The sequence below is a fragment of the Cannabis sativa genome, chromosome 1 (assembly GCF_029168945.1).
Source record: "Cannabis sativa cultivar Pink pepper isolate KNU-18-1 chromosome 1, ASM2916894v1, whole genome shotgun sequence".
NCBI classification, from domain to species: domain Eukaryota; kingdom Viridiplantae; phylum Streptophyta; class Magnoliopsida; order Rosales; family Cannabaceae; genus Cannabis; species Cannabis sativa.
In genome coordinates this window covers 48,902,282-48,916,652 of record NC_083601.1, presented here as the reverse complement: position 1 = coordinate 48,916,652, position 14,371 = coordinate 48,902,282, and the positions used below count along the sequence as shown (strand labels likewise).

Sequence of the window (14,371 nt, the reverse complement as noted above, 5' to 3'; positions counted from 1 at the left end):
GAAATTTGGAAAAGTTTAACACGCCGAAAATTATGTTCAAACAGTGTGTTGCACGCGTGACTATTTTATTTTATACGCGTGTAAAATAGACTGTTTGAACATTGTTTTCTATATTGTAAATTATTCCGAATTTTTTAAAATTTTGTAGGATATCTTAAATAGCTATAACACACATGAATATGAAAAAAAATTAGACTAAATTTTTTTTCTGGATGTCGAAACAAGTTAAGGGTGCATCAGTACATCCCTTTTAAGGGGGTGCATTGTAGAATCACCCATAAATAAATAGTCCTAAAAATCCAAATTAAAATCCCTCCCGGAACCCGAGTGTCCTCTGTCCTACAAGCTCCTGACGTCAGCCTTTATCCATTTACCAAAAAATTATCCAACAAAACAAATTATATTTTCATTTTTGAAAATTACGATTATAATAACCCTTTCTTCTTCATTCTCTTCTTCTTCTTCTTCCTCCTTCTCTGCCACTCAAATCTCTTGGTCTCTGAATCGCTCTTTTAACTTTGTTTTTCTCTAATGGTTTTCAATGCCGATTAAGCTTAATTAAGTTAGGCTATTGTGAAATGGTTTAAGAACTGAAAAAAAAAAACTAATACGAAGCGCTCTGGTCATTGGTGAATATGCATTATTCTTTATCCGGTTGATATGGAGGGCTCATTTCTGGTTTTTGGTGCATAGAGATTGGCTTTTTTCTGAGTATAGGATTCAATCGGTTCGACACGCTTCTTATTTGGATCTATCCCTCGCTTTACCTTTCCTGGGCTAAGGTTCCTCGTTATTGTACTCAAGTTGATTGATTAAGGGTTTTGTTTGGATTGTTTTAATCTACATAGAAACTGGTTTCGATTTTGTGTGTATTTGTGATAGAATTGAATCAATTATTTGTTTTTTTTTTGGTTGGTATTGATTTCGAGTAAAGTTAAGAGGTTTTAACTGTTAGTAATGGTTGCTGCTGCGAATGACCCGATTGAATCGCTTCTAAATTCGATTCAAGTCGTGAAAGAAGCTCTTTCGCCTCTTGAATTGAGCTTTCATAAAGCGACGAAGGACCTTGAGTGGCGGTGGGCTCACGGTGGGGCTAAGGATAAGAAAGATAGTGTGGAATTGGGAACCCAGCTCGGTGGAGGTGATAAGGCTGGTAAAGTTCAGATCTGTGGTTCGAAGAAGAGGAGTGGTCAGTGTGTCCCAGCCGGTGAGGATAAAAAGAAAGGGTTATCTTTTAAAGTCCCAATTAAGGCGTTTTTTGGAAAGTTTTCGCCAAACTCGGGAGATGGGCATCGACCTCAAGTGTCCAAAAATGGGTTAAAACATATGGATTTGGCCAAGGAAGATGTGTCTTGTGCGAATTGCTTGCAGTTTGCTTTGGCTTGGTCATTGTTTGTTAATAACTTTTTTCAGGCATTTCCAGGTCCTTTCAAAACTGGTAAGAAGCGTTTTCAGAAAACTAGTGACGAGTATAAACTGTGTTTGTGTACTAAGGATAAGGTTTCAGGTGAGTTGAATCGAAGGTCGTCTAAAGATGAAGTTGTTACAACGGTACAGATTGATGGTGTTGCTGAGAAACAAGTAAAGTGTGAACCACTTGAATGCTTTATAGGTTTTGTCTTTGATAAAATAACTCATAATTTTCCTAAGTTCGATCAGGGTGTGGAAGAAGATGGTTACAAAGATAGTGATACTTCTCAGCAGCCGTCTTCTCCTACCACCCAATTTGATCACTTCAAAATAGTAAGAGGTATTCTGGATGGAAGGAAGGCAGATGTAAATGGGTTCTTGGGAAATTTAATGTTTGCAAAAGTTGGTGGGGTTCCTTCGGGGGTAATGGGGGTTACTTCTTCGGTTGATGATGACAGTAATGCTGACAATGGAGAAGAAAGTGGTGGCATTTCACCACAGAAGGTGGCTAGTGGTATATTTAGTATTCCACTTTCTAATGTGGAGCGTTTGAGATCCACATTGTCTACTGTTTCATTGGCAGAGCTGATTGAGCTTGTGCCACACATAGGCCGCCCTTCCAAAGACTATCCCGACAAAAAGAAACTATTCTCTGTCCAAGATTTCTTTAGATACACAGAATCTGAAGGTATGTTCTTTCAAACAATAGGGTAACTTCTTTTCTGACTGAGTTTCAAATTTACTTTTCTGTTTGTTTCTACACAATAATAGTGTCATGAAAGAGAGGATACTTCCTTTTTGTGATGGGAGTTTATTTTAGTTGAAATATTTTTGTGAAGAGGGAGGGGATCTTTCTTTTTTAAAAGGGTCAATAAACTTTTGTTACATGGACATTACTAAAGAACACGTTTTGCAATTTAATACATGAAAAGTAACATAACCTTATGACATAATAAGTTAGCATTATGCAGATTTTAGATAAATTCATACTTATTTTATTGTTTATGGGCACAATAACCTTTTTGAGTATTGTCTGCTCTATATATACTTCAGCTTGTGTATGATGTTTGTGAAAGCTTGTGAGAGCATCAGCACGATCAAGAGTACATGATTATTCTGTCTTTCTGCTTACCCAGAACTGTCCAAAGTTTAGTTTGTTTCCATGTATTCCTCACTAACTTAGAACATGTGATTTACACTGGTCATTTTGTCATAAAAGTGATGGAAATAGAAAAGAAAGAAGAAATAAAATGTGGCCTAAAATGCCAACTTTATGGCACTTGGAGGAGTTCAATGCCAATAAATTTTCTGAACAAAGTGCCAAAGGTGATTTGTTTTGAACTAATGTTAGTTTTAGTTGTACAGTCCCTGCTCAATTTGGCATGTAAAAAATGGCTAGACAATCAGAGATTTTTGATAAACACCTACGGTGTGAGTAAAGTGGGGATTAGCTGGGTAATTGATGAATAGGGATAGAGTAGTATATGAATATGGTAGAGGTGAGAATTAGAGGGGCATGAACGTGTGATTGTATTTTGAGAGCTGTTGCTCTCGGAAGAATGCTAAGACTCATGAATTCTTTGTTGGTCACTGTATTTCTTTTTGGCTTCCAATATTATCAGTTCTAGTTTTTCATTTTATTGGTATTTTCTATAACTGGGGTATATAAATTAGTTATTTATATATATTTATATATATATAAATTTTACAGAACCTTGACTTATTTCTTAATTTTATGAATGAAGTTTCTATTTGAACTTCTATGATTGCTTACACCTTCAAAAGAAATAACCTATGTACAGGTCAAAATATATATTGCACATAACTAGATTACCTGAATGTGCAAGAACTGTTCTGTATTCTCACTGAAAAATGAGCACGAAATTACTGTCAGTTTGTAAAGACCATTTGAGATTGTCTGCTTTCGAGTATGAACAGCTCAAGGGGCTCTAATTGTTCTTTTAGTCATATATGCGAGATTCTGTGGATTAGTCATACAGAGATGTCAAAAAGAATGTGGAGACCATAGGAATAGGATGAGCATCAAGCGGTCATTTTCTTTATCTTTTATACCATAGTGTGGTATATTATGGTTTTGTGTTGTTAATCTGAAACAAAGTCAGATTTATTTAAGTGCTTCATGAATACAGGAAGGAGATTCTTTGAAGAACTGGATAGAGATGGTGACGGCCAAGTAACTCTTGAAGATCTTGAAATTGCAATGAGAAGAAGAAAATTGCCTCGTAGATATGCGCAGGAGTTCATGCGCCGTACAAGGAGTCATATATTTTCAAAATCATTTGGCTGGAAACAATTTCTATCCTTAATGGAACAAAAGGAATCAACCATTCTTCGTGCATATACTTCTCTCTGTCTGAGCAAATCTGGGACATTGCAAAAGAGTGAAATACTATCTTCACTTAAAAATGCTGGACTTCCAGCTAATGAAGACAATGCTGTTGCTATGATGCGATTTCTAAATGCAGATTCTGAGGAATCTATTTCTTATGGGCATTTTCGAAATTTTATGCTTCTGCTTCCTTCTGATCGATTACAAGATGATCCTCGGTATGATGTATATACTACTTAATTACTTATTTGAGAAAATTATTTCAAAATTGCACCCACAACCAGGCTTATTTGGATGTCAAAATCTGTGGAAAGTTGATATAATTCTGTATTCTTTGATTTCTATGATGATATAATTCTGTATTCTTTGATTTCTATGACTTCTGAGTCAGCTGAGTATTTCGTTTATTCCATAGATTTTAGATTGTTCAAAATTCATTTTTCTTCATTGCAATTGATGCATCATTACTGATGTGATTGTCCAGGTATTGAATAATGTTGAAGTTATCTAAAACTTGTGAACAATGACTGGCTTAATTTGCATATGAATTTCTGTTAGTTTTTTTTTCAAGAGTTTATTGTTTATGTATGGTAACTTTATGATTCACATTACAGGAATATCTGGTTTGAAGCTGCAACTGTTGTTGCTGTTGCTCCGCCTATGCAAATACCTGCTGGAAGTGTACTAAAATCTGCTTTGGCAGGAGGACTCTCGTGTGCACTTTCTTGCTCCTTACTACACCCAGTTGATACAATAAAGGCAAATTCTCTCCGTCCGTTCTTTGGCTTAGTTTTGATTTTTTATACGAAACTTCATTGACATTGTATTTTGATTTCCAGACTCGTGTGCAAGCATCAACGCTGTCTTTTCCAGAAATTATTTCAAAGCTTCCACAGATTGGAGTGCGAGGGTTATATAGGGGTTCAATTCCTGCAATTCTTGGTCAATTTTCAAGGTTTCGCTTGCCTCACCCTTCTATCTCCAAAAGAGAACAATAAAGAGTGTTCCTGTTATCTTCTGCTTGATTCTAATTTGTTTGGCTGAGGGTTTTCTTTTCATATTGTAGCCACGGCCTGCGAACTGGAATATTTGAAGCTAGTAAACTGGTTCTAATAAATTTTGCTCCAACACTACCTGAGCTCCAGGTAACTTTTCATCTTAGTATATGGCTGTAAACTTCCTGGCTAAAAACTTTCTGTAGATGCTAGTTAGTGAATCCCATAAAGAAAGATCTGCTAGTTGCTCTTCTGTTTTAATTCATCCTTGATGTTGTTTATGTACCTGAAGCACATCTTTGTTCAGGATCCTTTTAATTCTTATGTTTATGTACCTGCTTTCTATAATGTTGAAACTATTTTTTTAAGCTATTGAACTCACAGTGCTGTACACAATCCTTTTTCTGTACTGAAACTGCATGTTCACTTAAGAAGTGCTAATGGAAAAGCAGCTTTTCCTGTGAGAGATTGAAATTGGTGCATAATCATACGACTCTCCGGCTTTGAAAGATTGTAGGGCTGAGAGGATGTTTCTGTTTTGTTTTCGAGTTTACTAAGAATGTAGGGGTTTCGGGTTTCTTTAGTGAGAGATGAAGCTTAGGCAGTCTCTCTCTCTCTCTCTCTCTCTCTCTCTCTCTCTCTCTCTCTCTCTCTCTCTCTCCTTGTTAAAGAATTCCAAGGTGGAGACTGAAAAGTTGATCCTTTTATTTTACTTTTTAGCTGATTGCAAACAGGTTTTGAAGCATTTATTTTATATTTTATTTGTTTTATAGGTTCAATCTCTAGCATCCTTTTGTAGCACGGTTCTAGGAACAGCAGTACGGATCCCATGTGAGGTATTAAAGCAGAGGTTGCAGGCTGGTCTTTACAACAATGTGGGAGAGGGTATTATAGGGACTTGGCGGCAGGATGGCCTTAGGGGATTCTTTCGTGGGACTGGTGCAACTCTTTGTCGAGAAGTTCCTTTCTATGTTGCTGGCATGGGGCTTTATGCTGAATCCAAAAAGGTAAGCTTATAGCAGTCCCTTGGTGTAAGTAGAAACAGTAAGGTGTTTTCATCACTTTTTTCTTCAAATTATTTATTTGAAAGTTTTAAAATATATTAATTAATTAATTAATTAATACAATTTTTTAAACATCAACCAAACACTTTTTGGATTCGATTGACATTGTATTCTGTTTTTTGTTCTAAAAACCGAGAACAGTTTTTGAAGAACAAGTTTATTGTGTTCTTATTTTACAGAATACTATTTGAACAAAAAAATGAAAAACAATACCAAGCAAGCTTTATTTATGTGATAAAATCAAATCTTTTTCTTTCTTAAAATATATATTCTATTTATTGGTGTTTCTTGGGTTACTTGTATTAACAAATTATTATATGTTAATTTTTAACAAATTATTTACTATATGATGACTTATTATGTGTGTGTCTTTGCTATTTTAAGCTTGCCCAACATGTCCTGCGACGTGAACTCGAGCCGTGGGAAACGATTATAGTTGGGGCTGTATCTGGAGGACTAGCTGCTGTTGCAACTACACCCTTTGATGTGATGAAAACTAGAATGATGACTGCTCAAGGTCAGTCTGTCTCGATGACAGTGGTAGCCATCTCTATACTCAGGCATGAGGGACCCCTTGGATTATTTAAAGGAGCTGTACCCAGGTTTTTCTGGATTGCTCCCCTAGGCGCCATGAATTTTGCAGGCTATGAACTTGCAAAAAAGGCCATGGTAAAAAATGAGGAACTAGCAGTAGCAGGTGATGGACTTTCGCAAAAGAAGGTGGCCAGTTCCGGGTAAATTTAACTTTTGTATTTTCGGGTTACATTACTATAGACTGCAGGTTCAATCTCTTTATTTTTATGATGATAGAGCATTTGAATGCTGCTGGAAAGTTTTGAACATTTTCCGGATCTAGTTGCAGCATCTCTGTTCAAAATTATAACTTGCCGACCTCTCTCCACACACACCGAAGTTTTGTCTGTCACTTGTTTCGAACTTACTCTGCTCTTAATGGCAGTGAAACATGTTTTGAATTTTATGTTGTATGTTCATTTTTCTTGCAAATCTGTACAGTTTTGAGCTCACACATGTTCTCATTCATTTTCCCTAAATGGGAAATAACGAAAACCATTTGTTAACTTTCATCTTCACGAGGATGAATTTTACAATCATTTTATCACACTAAATCTTTTCACAACTATTTTAGATGTAAGAAGATTCTACTACGAATTAGATTGCCTTTGATGCTTTATTTTGAATAAAATCATTTGATAATCGTTTACCTTCAATGTCACGCTCCAAATGAGAGATAATAGATCAAGTTTAGATATTTAGGCTTATTGAAGTTTAAATTAAATTATTAAATGTTTATATAGTAAGATAAATAAGTTTTAATGTGAATATATATTTGCACTTGCATTTGTTTAAAGAAACTTGGCCTGAAAAGAAGAGCATTTCAACTAAAATACGAGTACCTTACACAATAACGATAACATTTGCCACCAACATATCCTAGATGAGCTCTTAGCTTAAAAAGAGGACTATTGCCAACAACGGTCTCGTGTTTTTTGGCTCAAATCAGGGGACTCGAACACTCGTTTTTTTTTTTACCAAAAAGCTAATAGCAGACCCACTAACAACACTACTGATAAATTGCTTGATGATCAAGGAATGGAGCAGACCTTGCAAGTGGAAATTAGCAATATCATTCATCAATATTTTCAGAACATTTATTCTACTGATGGAATTAATTCTGATTCTCTTTAACATGTTATTTCCACTATTTCATGTACAATTATTATTGAAATAAACCAGACCTTTACTCAACCTTATATCGTTACTGAAGTTTTTGATGCTCTTTCTTCTATGAAAGCTAATGGTAGCCCATGCTTTGATGGAATGTCAGTTATGTTCTACTCTAATTACTAACATATTGTTTGAGATTTAGCTACCAAAACTGTTCTAGAAATTCTTAATGAAGGGGGCGATCCAACAAGTTTCAACCAAATCTTTGATTACTTTAATACCAAAAGTAAAAAACTTCAATTCAATGACTCAGTTGCATCCCATTAGTTTCTGTAACGTTCTTTACAAACGGGTATCCAAGACTATTATTCTCTAGTTAAAGCCGTATCTTTCTTTGGTCGTATATGAATCTCAAAGTGATTTTCTCCAATCTCGAATCATTACTGATAATGTGTTAGTAGAATTTGAATTGTTACATCCTCTTAAGCATTTAAAGAGAGAAAAAGAAGGTTATGTAGTAATAAAACTTGACATGAAAACTTTCGACAGAGTTGAATGGAATTTCCTTCAGAGTATGATGTATGTAATGGGATTTGATCCCTCTGTGGTGGAACTTATTTTGTGCTGCATACAAAGTGTTTCCTACTCTTTCTTGGTTAATGGTTCTGTACAATGACTTATTATTCCTAGCTATGGGATTCAACAAGGAGACCCTTTTTCTTATCTTTTTATTATTTATGCAGAAGGCCTCTCTAGGCTATTTCAACATGAAGAAAACTGTGGTAATCTCCAAGGTTTAAAGGTCTCTCGCAGTACCCCGACAATATCACATTTATTTTTTGTCGATGATAGCTTGGTCCTTTGTTGCGCTAACATGCGATCAGCCGCGGCTATCAAGCGTTCTTTTGATAATTATTATCGTGTCTTGGGTTAGAAATTGAACGTGGAGAAGTCTATTTCGTCTTTTTCCCCTAACACTTTACCCTCTATTCAAGCTAACCTGTAACAACTTCTACTTATGCTGATCCAGCCATGTTATGAATGTTACCTAGGTCTTCCATCTTATTCAGGAAGGGACAAAAAGTTATTATTTAGGGAAATTAAAGAAAAGTTATGGAAACATTTTTCAGCTTGGCAAGAACAATTATTTTCGATTAGTGACAAAGAGATTCTCCTTAAAGTCGTGGCTCAATCCATTCCAACTTATCCAATGAGCTGTTTTTGTCTTTCAAAGTCTCTTATGAACCAAATTAAGGTAATTATGAATAAATTTTGGTGGGGTTCAAATTTTTTAGGATTAGGTATTAATTGGAAGACTTGGAAAGCCCTTTGCCAATTTAAAGTTGAAGGAGGTATGTGATTTAAAAGCTTTATTCACTTCAATCAGGCTTTATTAGTCAAGCAAGCTTGGCGAATTTACTCTAACCCTTCATCTCTCCTGAGTCGAATCCTTAAGCCTAAATACTTTAAGAACTCGTGTTTCTTGGATGTTGACCTAGGTTCCTATCCGGCACTAACTTGGTAAGGCATCATTTGGGGTAAGAAATTGTTATCTAAAGGCTTGAGTTAGAAAGTTGGAGATGGAAAAAATATTATATGTGCCACAAATCCTTAGTTGCCTGGACTCACTTATTTTCAACCATTAGTATTCAAGGGTCATGATTACAATATGAGTCTCTAACTTAATTACCGACTCTCGTCAATGGAATTACCCACTCTTAAGGACGTTATTTTTTGATTCCAATGTACAAAAGATACGGAGCATTTTTTTGACTTTATCTTCTCAACAGGACCATTACATTTGGCATCATGAATCAAATAGTATCTACACTGTCAAATTTGGTTATTCTTTGGCCACTCAGTTGGAGGAACAACAACCCACTGTAAGTGGAATCTTAACTCTTCAATGGTGGAATTTTTTTTGGGCGTTGTCTCTTCCTTCAAAAATTTGTATTTTTCTTTAGCGTGCCATTCATGACTGCTTTCTTGCGGTTGCTATTCTTCGTATACGACATATTACGAATTCACCCAGTTGCTCCTTGTGTCATTGTGATAAAGAAACAATCACACATGCTCTATTGCAAACGCCCTAAACGGGTTTGGAGGGCTTCCACCTTTTCTCTTGATGAGTATCTTTCTAGCCACATGAATCTTAAAGAATTTCTGCTTCATGTTTATACAATATGGACTAATATGCTATTGGAACAGTTTGCTACAATCCTTTGGAGTATTTGGAGTGAGAGAAACAAAGAAAGGCATGGAACAAAGCCAAAATCCTATGACATATTGCTCAACTTTGCTGTGACTTATCTTGAAGAATTTCAAGCTGCTCGAATTTCCAAGCTGCCTGCTAATGCTCTGTCTTCTTCTTCTTTGAGTTTTACCAATACAAATGCTCATTGGATGAACCCCCTTCCGTTAGACTGAAATTGAATACAGATGCAACCGTTAACAATATGACTCATACTTCTGGTTTTGGTGCGATATTACATAATTGTAAAGGTGATACCATCGCTGTAATGTCAAAGCCTTTCCAAGATTGTTTTTGACCGAAAGTGATGGAAGTAATAACTTTAATGTATAGTTCGCAATGACTTAAAGATCTTTATTTACTAATTTACTATATTGAAACCAATTCTCTCTTAGTGGTTAAAGGATTACAGCATTCTCAAGCTCTTGTTTTTGACTTTTATTATTTGTTAACGAATTTTTCTTTTAGTGTCTAATTTTCTTAGAGTGCAAATATTTCATGTTTATAGATTTGTGAATACTGTTACTCATTTACTAGCAAATTATGCTCTTTCGGTGGGTCTTTTCCTCTAATACCTATTGTATTATGACTCTTTGAATTAATATAATAGCATTTTATTAAAAAAGAAGTTATATATGTTTTTTTAATATACTTTCACATTATTTATTTTTATAAATTTTATAATAAAGTATAGAAAAATTACTATAAGTGATAATCACAAGCTACTATTATGTAAGTTATTTTAGAAACCTATTAAAGTAGATAAAGAACACGGTCTAATTACTTCCAAATATAAAATAATAAAATATTTTTTATCACCTCAAACTTTATAGTACCTCACAATGGGTTTTTTGCTGAATAGTGCCTCAACCACAGTTCTTATATTGAATTCGGATTTAGTTTCAATACTTTTGATTTTTTTGGTTAATTAATAAAAAAGAAACTAAAATATTATTTTGAGTTTGGTTATCCTTTTATTATATGATAAAATAAATTTATCCTTATGAAAATAATTATATTAAAAAGTAAGTTAATGATTCGGTGCGATTAATTAATAAAAACTTCATGAGGGAGGTGAGAAAATTGTGTTTTTAAAAAAAAAAACATAAAAATGAGTTTTTTTTTTTTTTTTTAATGTCAAATTTGATGTCTTTCAGTTAATTTGAGAATTGTAGGAAGAGGTGAATCTAATTAAGTTTATAAATTGCCTTGTGCATCAATATTTTTCAAAATCAGAATGTTGGAGGAATTAAAAAAATATAAAAGATGGGAAAATAATTGCCATGGGACAATTTTCAATTTCACAAAAAACAAAAATGTGAAGTTTTGAGAATAAGGCTAACATTGACTTTGCTGCTCTTGTTCATACCAACGATTCTTATTTTTATTTTTGTGTTCATATTCAAATTTGATACCTTAATAGCAAATTCTTAATTACAGTGTGAATCTTGCAAATTGGATAATGTCTGATCTTAATTACAGTCTGAATAATTAATACATCTTGAACAGGGGTTTTATGTTCACTTTTTTTTTTTCATTATCATAGACAGAATAGGAAAATAATGAAGAGAAATAATATGAAGAGAAAAACAAGAAGTAAAGACAGATGAAACCAAGTAAGAGGTAATAATGATCTGAAAATAGAGCTTTTTTACATAGTTTGATAATACTGCCTTGTTTAGACAACAAAGCTCATATGAACTACCCTACAAGTACATAGAGTGCATATATTATTCCAGGTATATATCCCAGGAGTGTCAGAACCAAACATATCCAGAATTCCACCTGCATATTCAATTCAATTCAATTAACCTTTCAAATTACACAATTTATTGGCATAGACATAATAAGATATTTAAGATTAATTATTACCGCACAACCAAAGCGGAGGAAAACACCCACTGGAGGAAGGAGTATAGCCAATATCACTTCAATCAAAGTTTCTGAACCCATAATGTATAAGATTTGTATAATTGTAAATTTCTATTTGAGCAATAACAATATAAAGAAGTTCAACTATAATTTATAACAAGTGAGATAGGTGTCTCTTAGATGAGCCTTTAGGTGACACATAGGCATATGATCTTACACGTGTACAAGATGATAAACTAGATTCTCTCTATATATATATATATTATCAGGGACCAGTTACAGCTAGAGGTAAGGTAGTGCCACGATTTCTTGAAGTTATAGTTTGGATTTTTGCTTTACATGGATAAGGATATTGGTCACTAACTTTAATGCCAAACGGCTAAGGGTCGGATCAGATTTTGTATTAGATTATGTAAACTTTTCCTTTTCTTGCAAGAATAATTATTACAACATAATTGAAGTAATAATAGACTGACTTATTTCTCTTCTTCTTCTTCCATTTCTTTTAACATTTGAACATAGTCTTTAAATTTTGAACATAACAAAACGTAAAGTGTAAAACGGTTTCAAATGGAGACAATATTGTAAATGAAGAGCAGCAAACTCTCATTCCAACAAAAAGAAGGGTTGCAGTAGTTTACGTAGTTAAACACACATATCATCAATATATATTAATCCTATATTTATATAATGGTCATTTCTTTTATATCAAGAGAAAACCAAAACAATCTTATTATTACAAACCTTTCTTCTACTATAGCTAGCTTGTTTATTAAAGATCAATGTGTCTAATTATATATCAGCTCATGATCATGATCAGTATGTAATTAATAAGGGTATACCACACCATGTCGATCCTTGCCGAGGTGCTCTGTCCATGTCCTATAGACCAAAGTCGACTCACCTCCACACATCCATAGCCACACCTCGTCCGCTCCACCTCAGTACAGTGCATCACCTCAACACCACCATGGTGGCACCACGCCGATCCCATCTCGTCCGCCACCATGGTCCAATCACCTCGACTATCGCCTAGTTTTTGGGTTGTACAACTATTTTTTTTCTTTTATACTGTAAACACCGAAAATAAAAAACAAACAACACCAAAACAGCAAGAATACAACCATTAATTCTGACAAAATGAAGCAAAAATATTAAAACTATTAATACAAGGATTGTCATAGTTTTTCTAATGTAGTTTTTGGACCGGGGCTGAGTTTGAGGTCGAGGCCGGGTCTAGAGCCGGGTCGGGATTTGAAATTGGGTCGGGGTTCAGAGCTGAGGTCGATATCCAAGGTCGAGCCAAAGTCTAGGGTTGGGGTCCGGATCGGGGTTGGGGGTCGTGGTCAGGGTCCAGGTCCAGGTTCGTGGTTAGGGTCTGAGTCCGAGTTTGGGTTTGGGTCCGAATCTAGAATCTGGGTGTGAAATTCGGCTCTAAATTCTAGTTTAGTCCAAGACTCTTTGTAAATATTATATAAGCTAATAGAAATTATTTATTATGTTTTGAATAATACCATACATATTGTATTAAAATTAATTTTCATAATGTTAATACGATGATACAGAATTTTATCGAAATATAATGTTCCTTATTATTTAATACAATAGACCTTTATACGGGCTACTAAGCTCTTAAAGTATAGTGTTTAGCAAAATTAAGTTTTTAATTCTTATGGATTCTACATCCTCTAGATAAAACTATATTGTACACCATATGCTTGTGGTAGAAAAAAATTTAAAAATATGTTAAGAGGCATCTTAAGGTAGCATATTGCTATTGGTGAATTTCAACATCAGATCTCATACATTTTAATTTAATAAATAATATATAAAATTGCTAACCAATTATAAAATTGCTAACCAATTATAAAATTGCTAACCAATTATAAAATACCACTGTTTAGCAATGCTCACAAAATTTGTATCACCTATTTAGCAACATTTGAAGTTTTTGTTATCAAAAAATCCGTCCATTATGTTGCGACTATGGAAATGACTACCTATGTGTCAAAGTCAATATTGGAATGTTGACAGTTAAAAGTATATACGTTGACAATAGTTCAATAATAAATGATATATTCAGTGTCCAATACAACCATGTCACTTTCTGTCTATGTTCCTAAATTTTTTTCCTCTTCACATCATGTACCATGCTGTGTGAATTGTTTATTTTCTTCAAAATTAAATGTAATTAACGCCGTTTCCCTTGGATTATTTCCTTGATTAACTCTAAGCCATGAATAATAAGAACACTATTACTTGCCACAAAAGAAGAAGACTGTTTAAATCTATGCATATATATAGACAACTAATTTTGTACCCAGAAATGCAAAACACGGAATGTATTCTGTTGTACGGCAGGTACGTAATAATGTGTCATAGGGTACGTAATAATGTGTTCCGGGGTACGTTACTATTTTTTTAACCCTAATTATCTCTAGATAAACCCCAGCTTTCAGATCAAATAATTACCTCATTTAACGACTGTCGTACATCACATAATAAATTCCGTGAAAATACATTAACGGAATAAAATTGTGTCCCTATATATATATATATATTATAATGAGCAAAAATTATATGGGTGAAATGTAACTTGAATGATTTTTTTAAGAAAAAATTACATATATAAAATATAAATATCAAGCTGAAGACTCAAGAGAGCTAAGTTTGATATGGTAATGGAACTTACATATTTCATCAGTAGATAAAGGTAGGTAACCAAAACCGCTTGTAATTCAAG

General features: G+C 34.1%; 2 protein-coding genes across 3 annotated transcripts; one reads left to right on the top strand and one right to left on the bottom strand.

Annotated features, from left to right (window-relative positions):
- Positions 1-377: 377 nt before the first annotated feature.
- LOC115705663 (uncharacterized) lies at positions 378-6,846 on the top strand. Of its 2 annotated transcripts, XM_061108444.1 has the most exons (8): positions 410-1,438; positions 1,508-2,098; positions 3,561-3,978; positions 4,375-4,519; positions 4,600-4,715; positions 4,827-4,905; positions 5,529-5,762; positions 6,204-6,846. In XM_061108444.1, exons 1-8 carry the CDS (start codon positions 958-960, stop codon positions 6,555-6,557), a joined length of 2,418 nt encoding a protein of 805 aa, XP_060964427.1. In that variant the 5' UTR covers positions 410-957; the 3' UTR covers positions 6,558-6,846. The 2 variants fall into 2 exon arrangements, with proteins under 2 accessions (XP_030488921.2, XP_060964427.1); XM_030633061.2 differs by having other exon boundaries at positions 378-2,098.
- Positions 6,847-11,268: 4,422 nt separating this feature from the next.
- On the bottom strand, positions 11,269-11,833 carry LOC115707033 (low temperature-induced protein lt101.2). Its single transcript, XM_030634844.2, has 2 exons — positions 11,629-11,833; positions 11,269-11,541 (listed from the first exon to the last, which is right to left on the bottom strand). Exons 1-2 carry the CDS (start codon positions 11,707-11,709, stop codon positions 11,458-11,460), a joined length of 165 nt encoding a protein of 54 aa, XP_030490704.1. The 5' UTR covers positions 11,710-11,833; the 3' UTR covers positions 11,269-11,457.
- Between the last annotated feature and the right edge of the window lie 2,538 nt (positions 11,834-14,371).

Excerpts from the sequence above, each read along its gene's own strand:
- LOC115705663 (XM_030633061.2), top strand. The coding sequence starts at position 958 with ATGGTTGCTGCTGCGAATGACCCGATTGAATCGCTTCTAAATTCGATT. Across the intron at positions 2,099-3,560 it reads TAGATACACAGAATCTGAAG|GAAGGAGATTCTTTGAAGAA; the intron begins GTATGTTCTTTC and ends TCATGAATACAG. Across the intron at positions 4,520-4,599 it reads ACCCAGTTGATACAATAAAG|ACTCGTGTGCAAGCATCAAC; the intron begins GCAAATTCTCTC and ends TTTGATTTCCAG.
- LOC115707033 (XM_030634844.2), bottom strand. The coding sequence starts at position 11,709 with ATGGGTTCAGAAACTTTGATTGAAGTGATATTGGCTATACTCCTTCCT. Across the intron at positions 11,542-11,628 it reads TCCTCCGCTTTGGTTGTGCG|GTGGAATTCTGGATATGTTT; the intron begins GTAATAATTAAT and ends TTGAATATGCAG.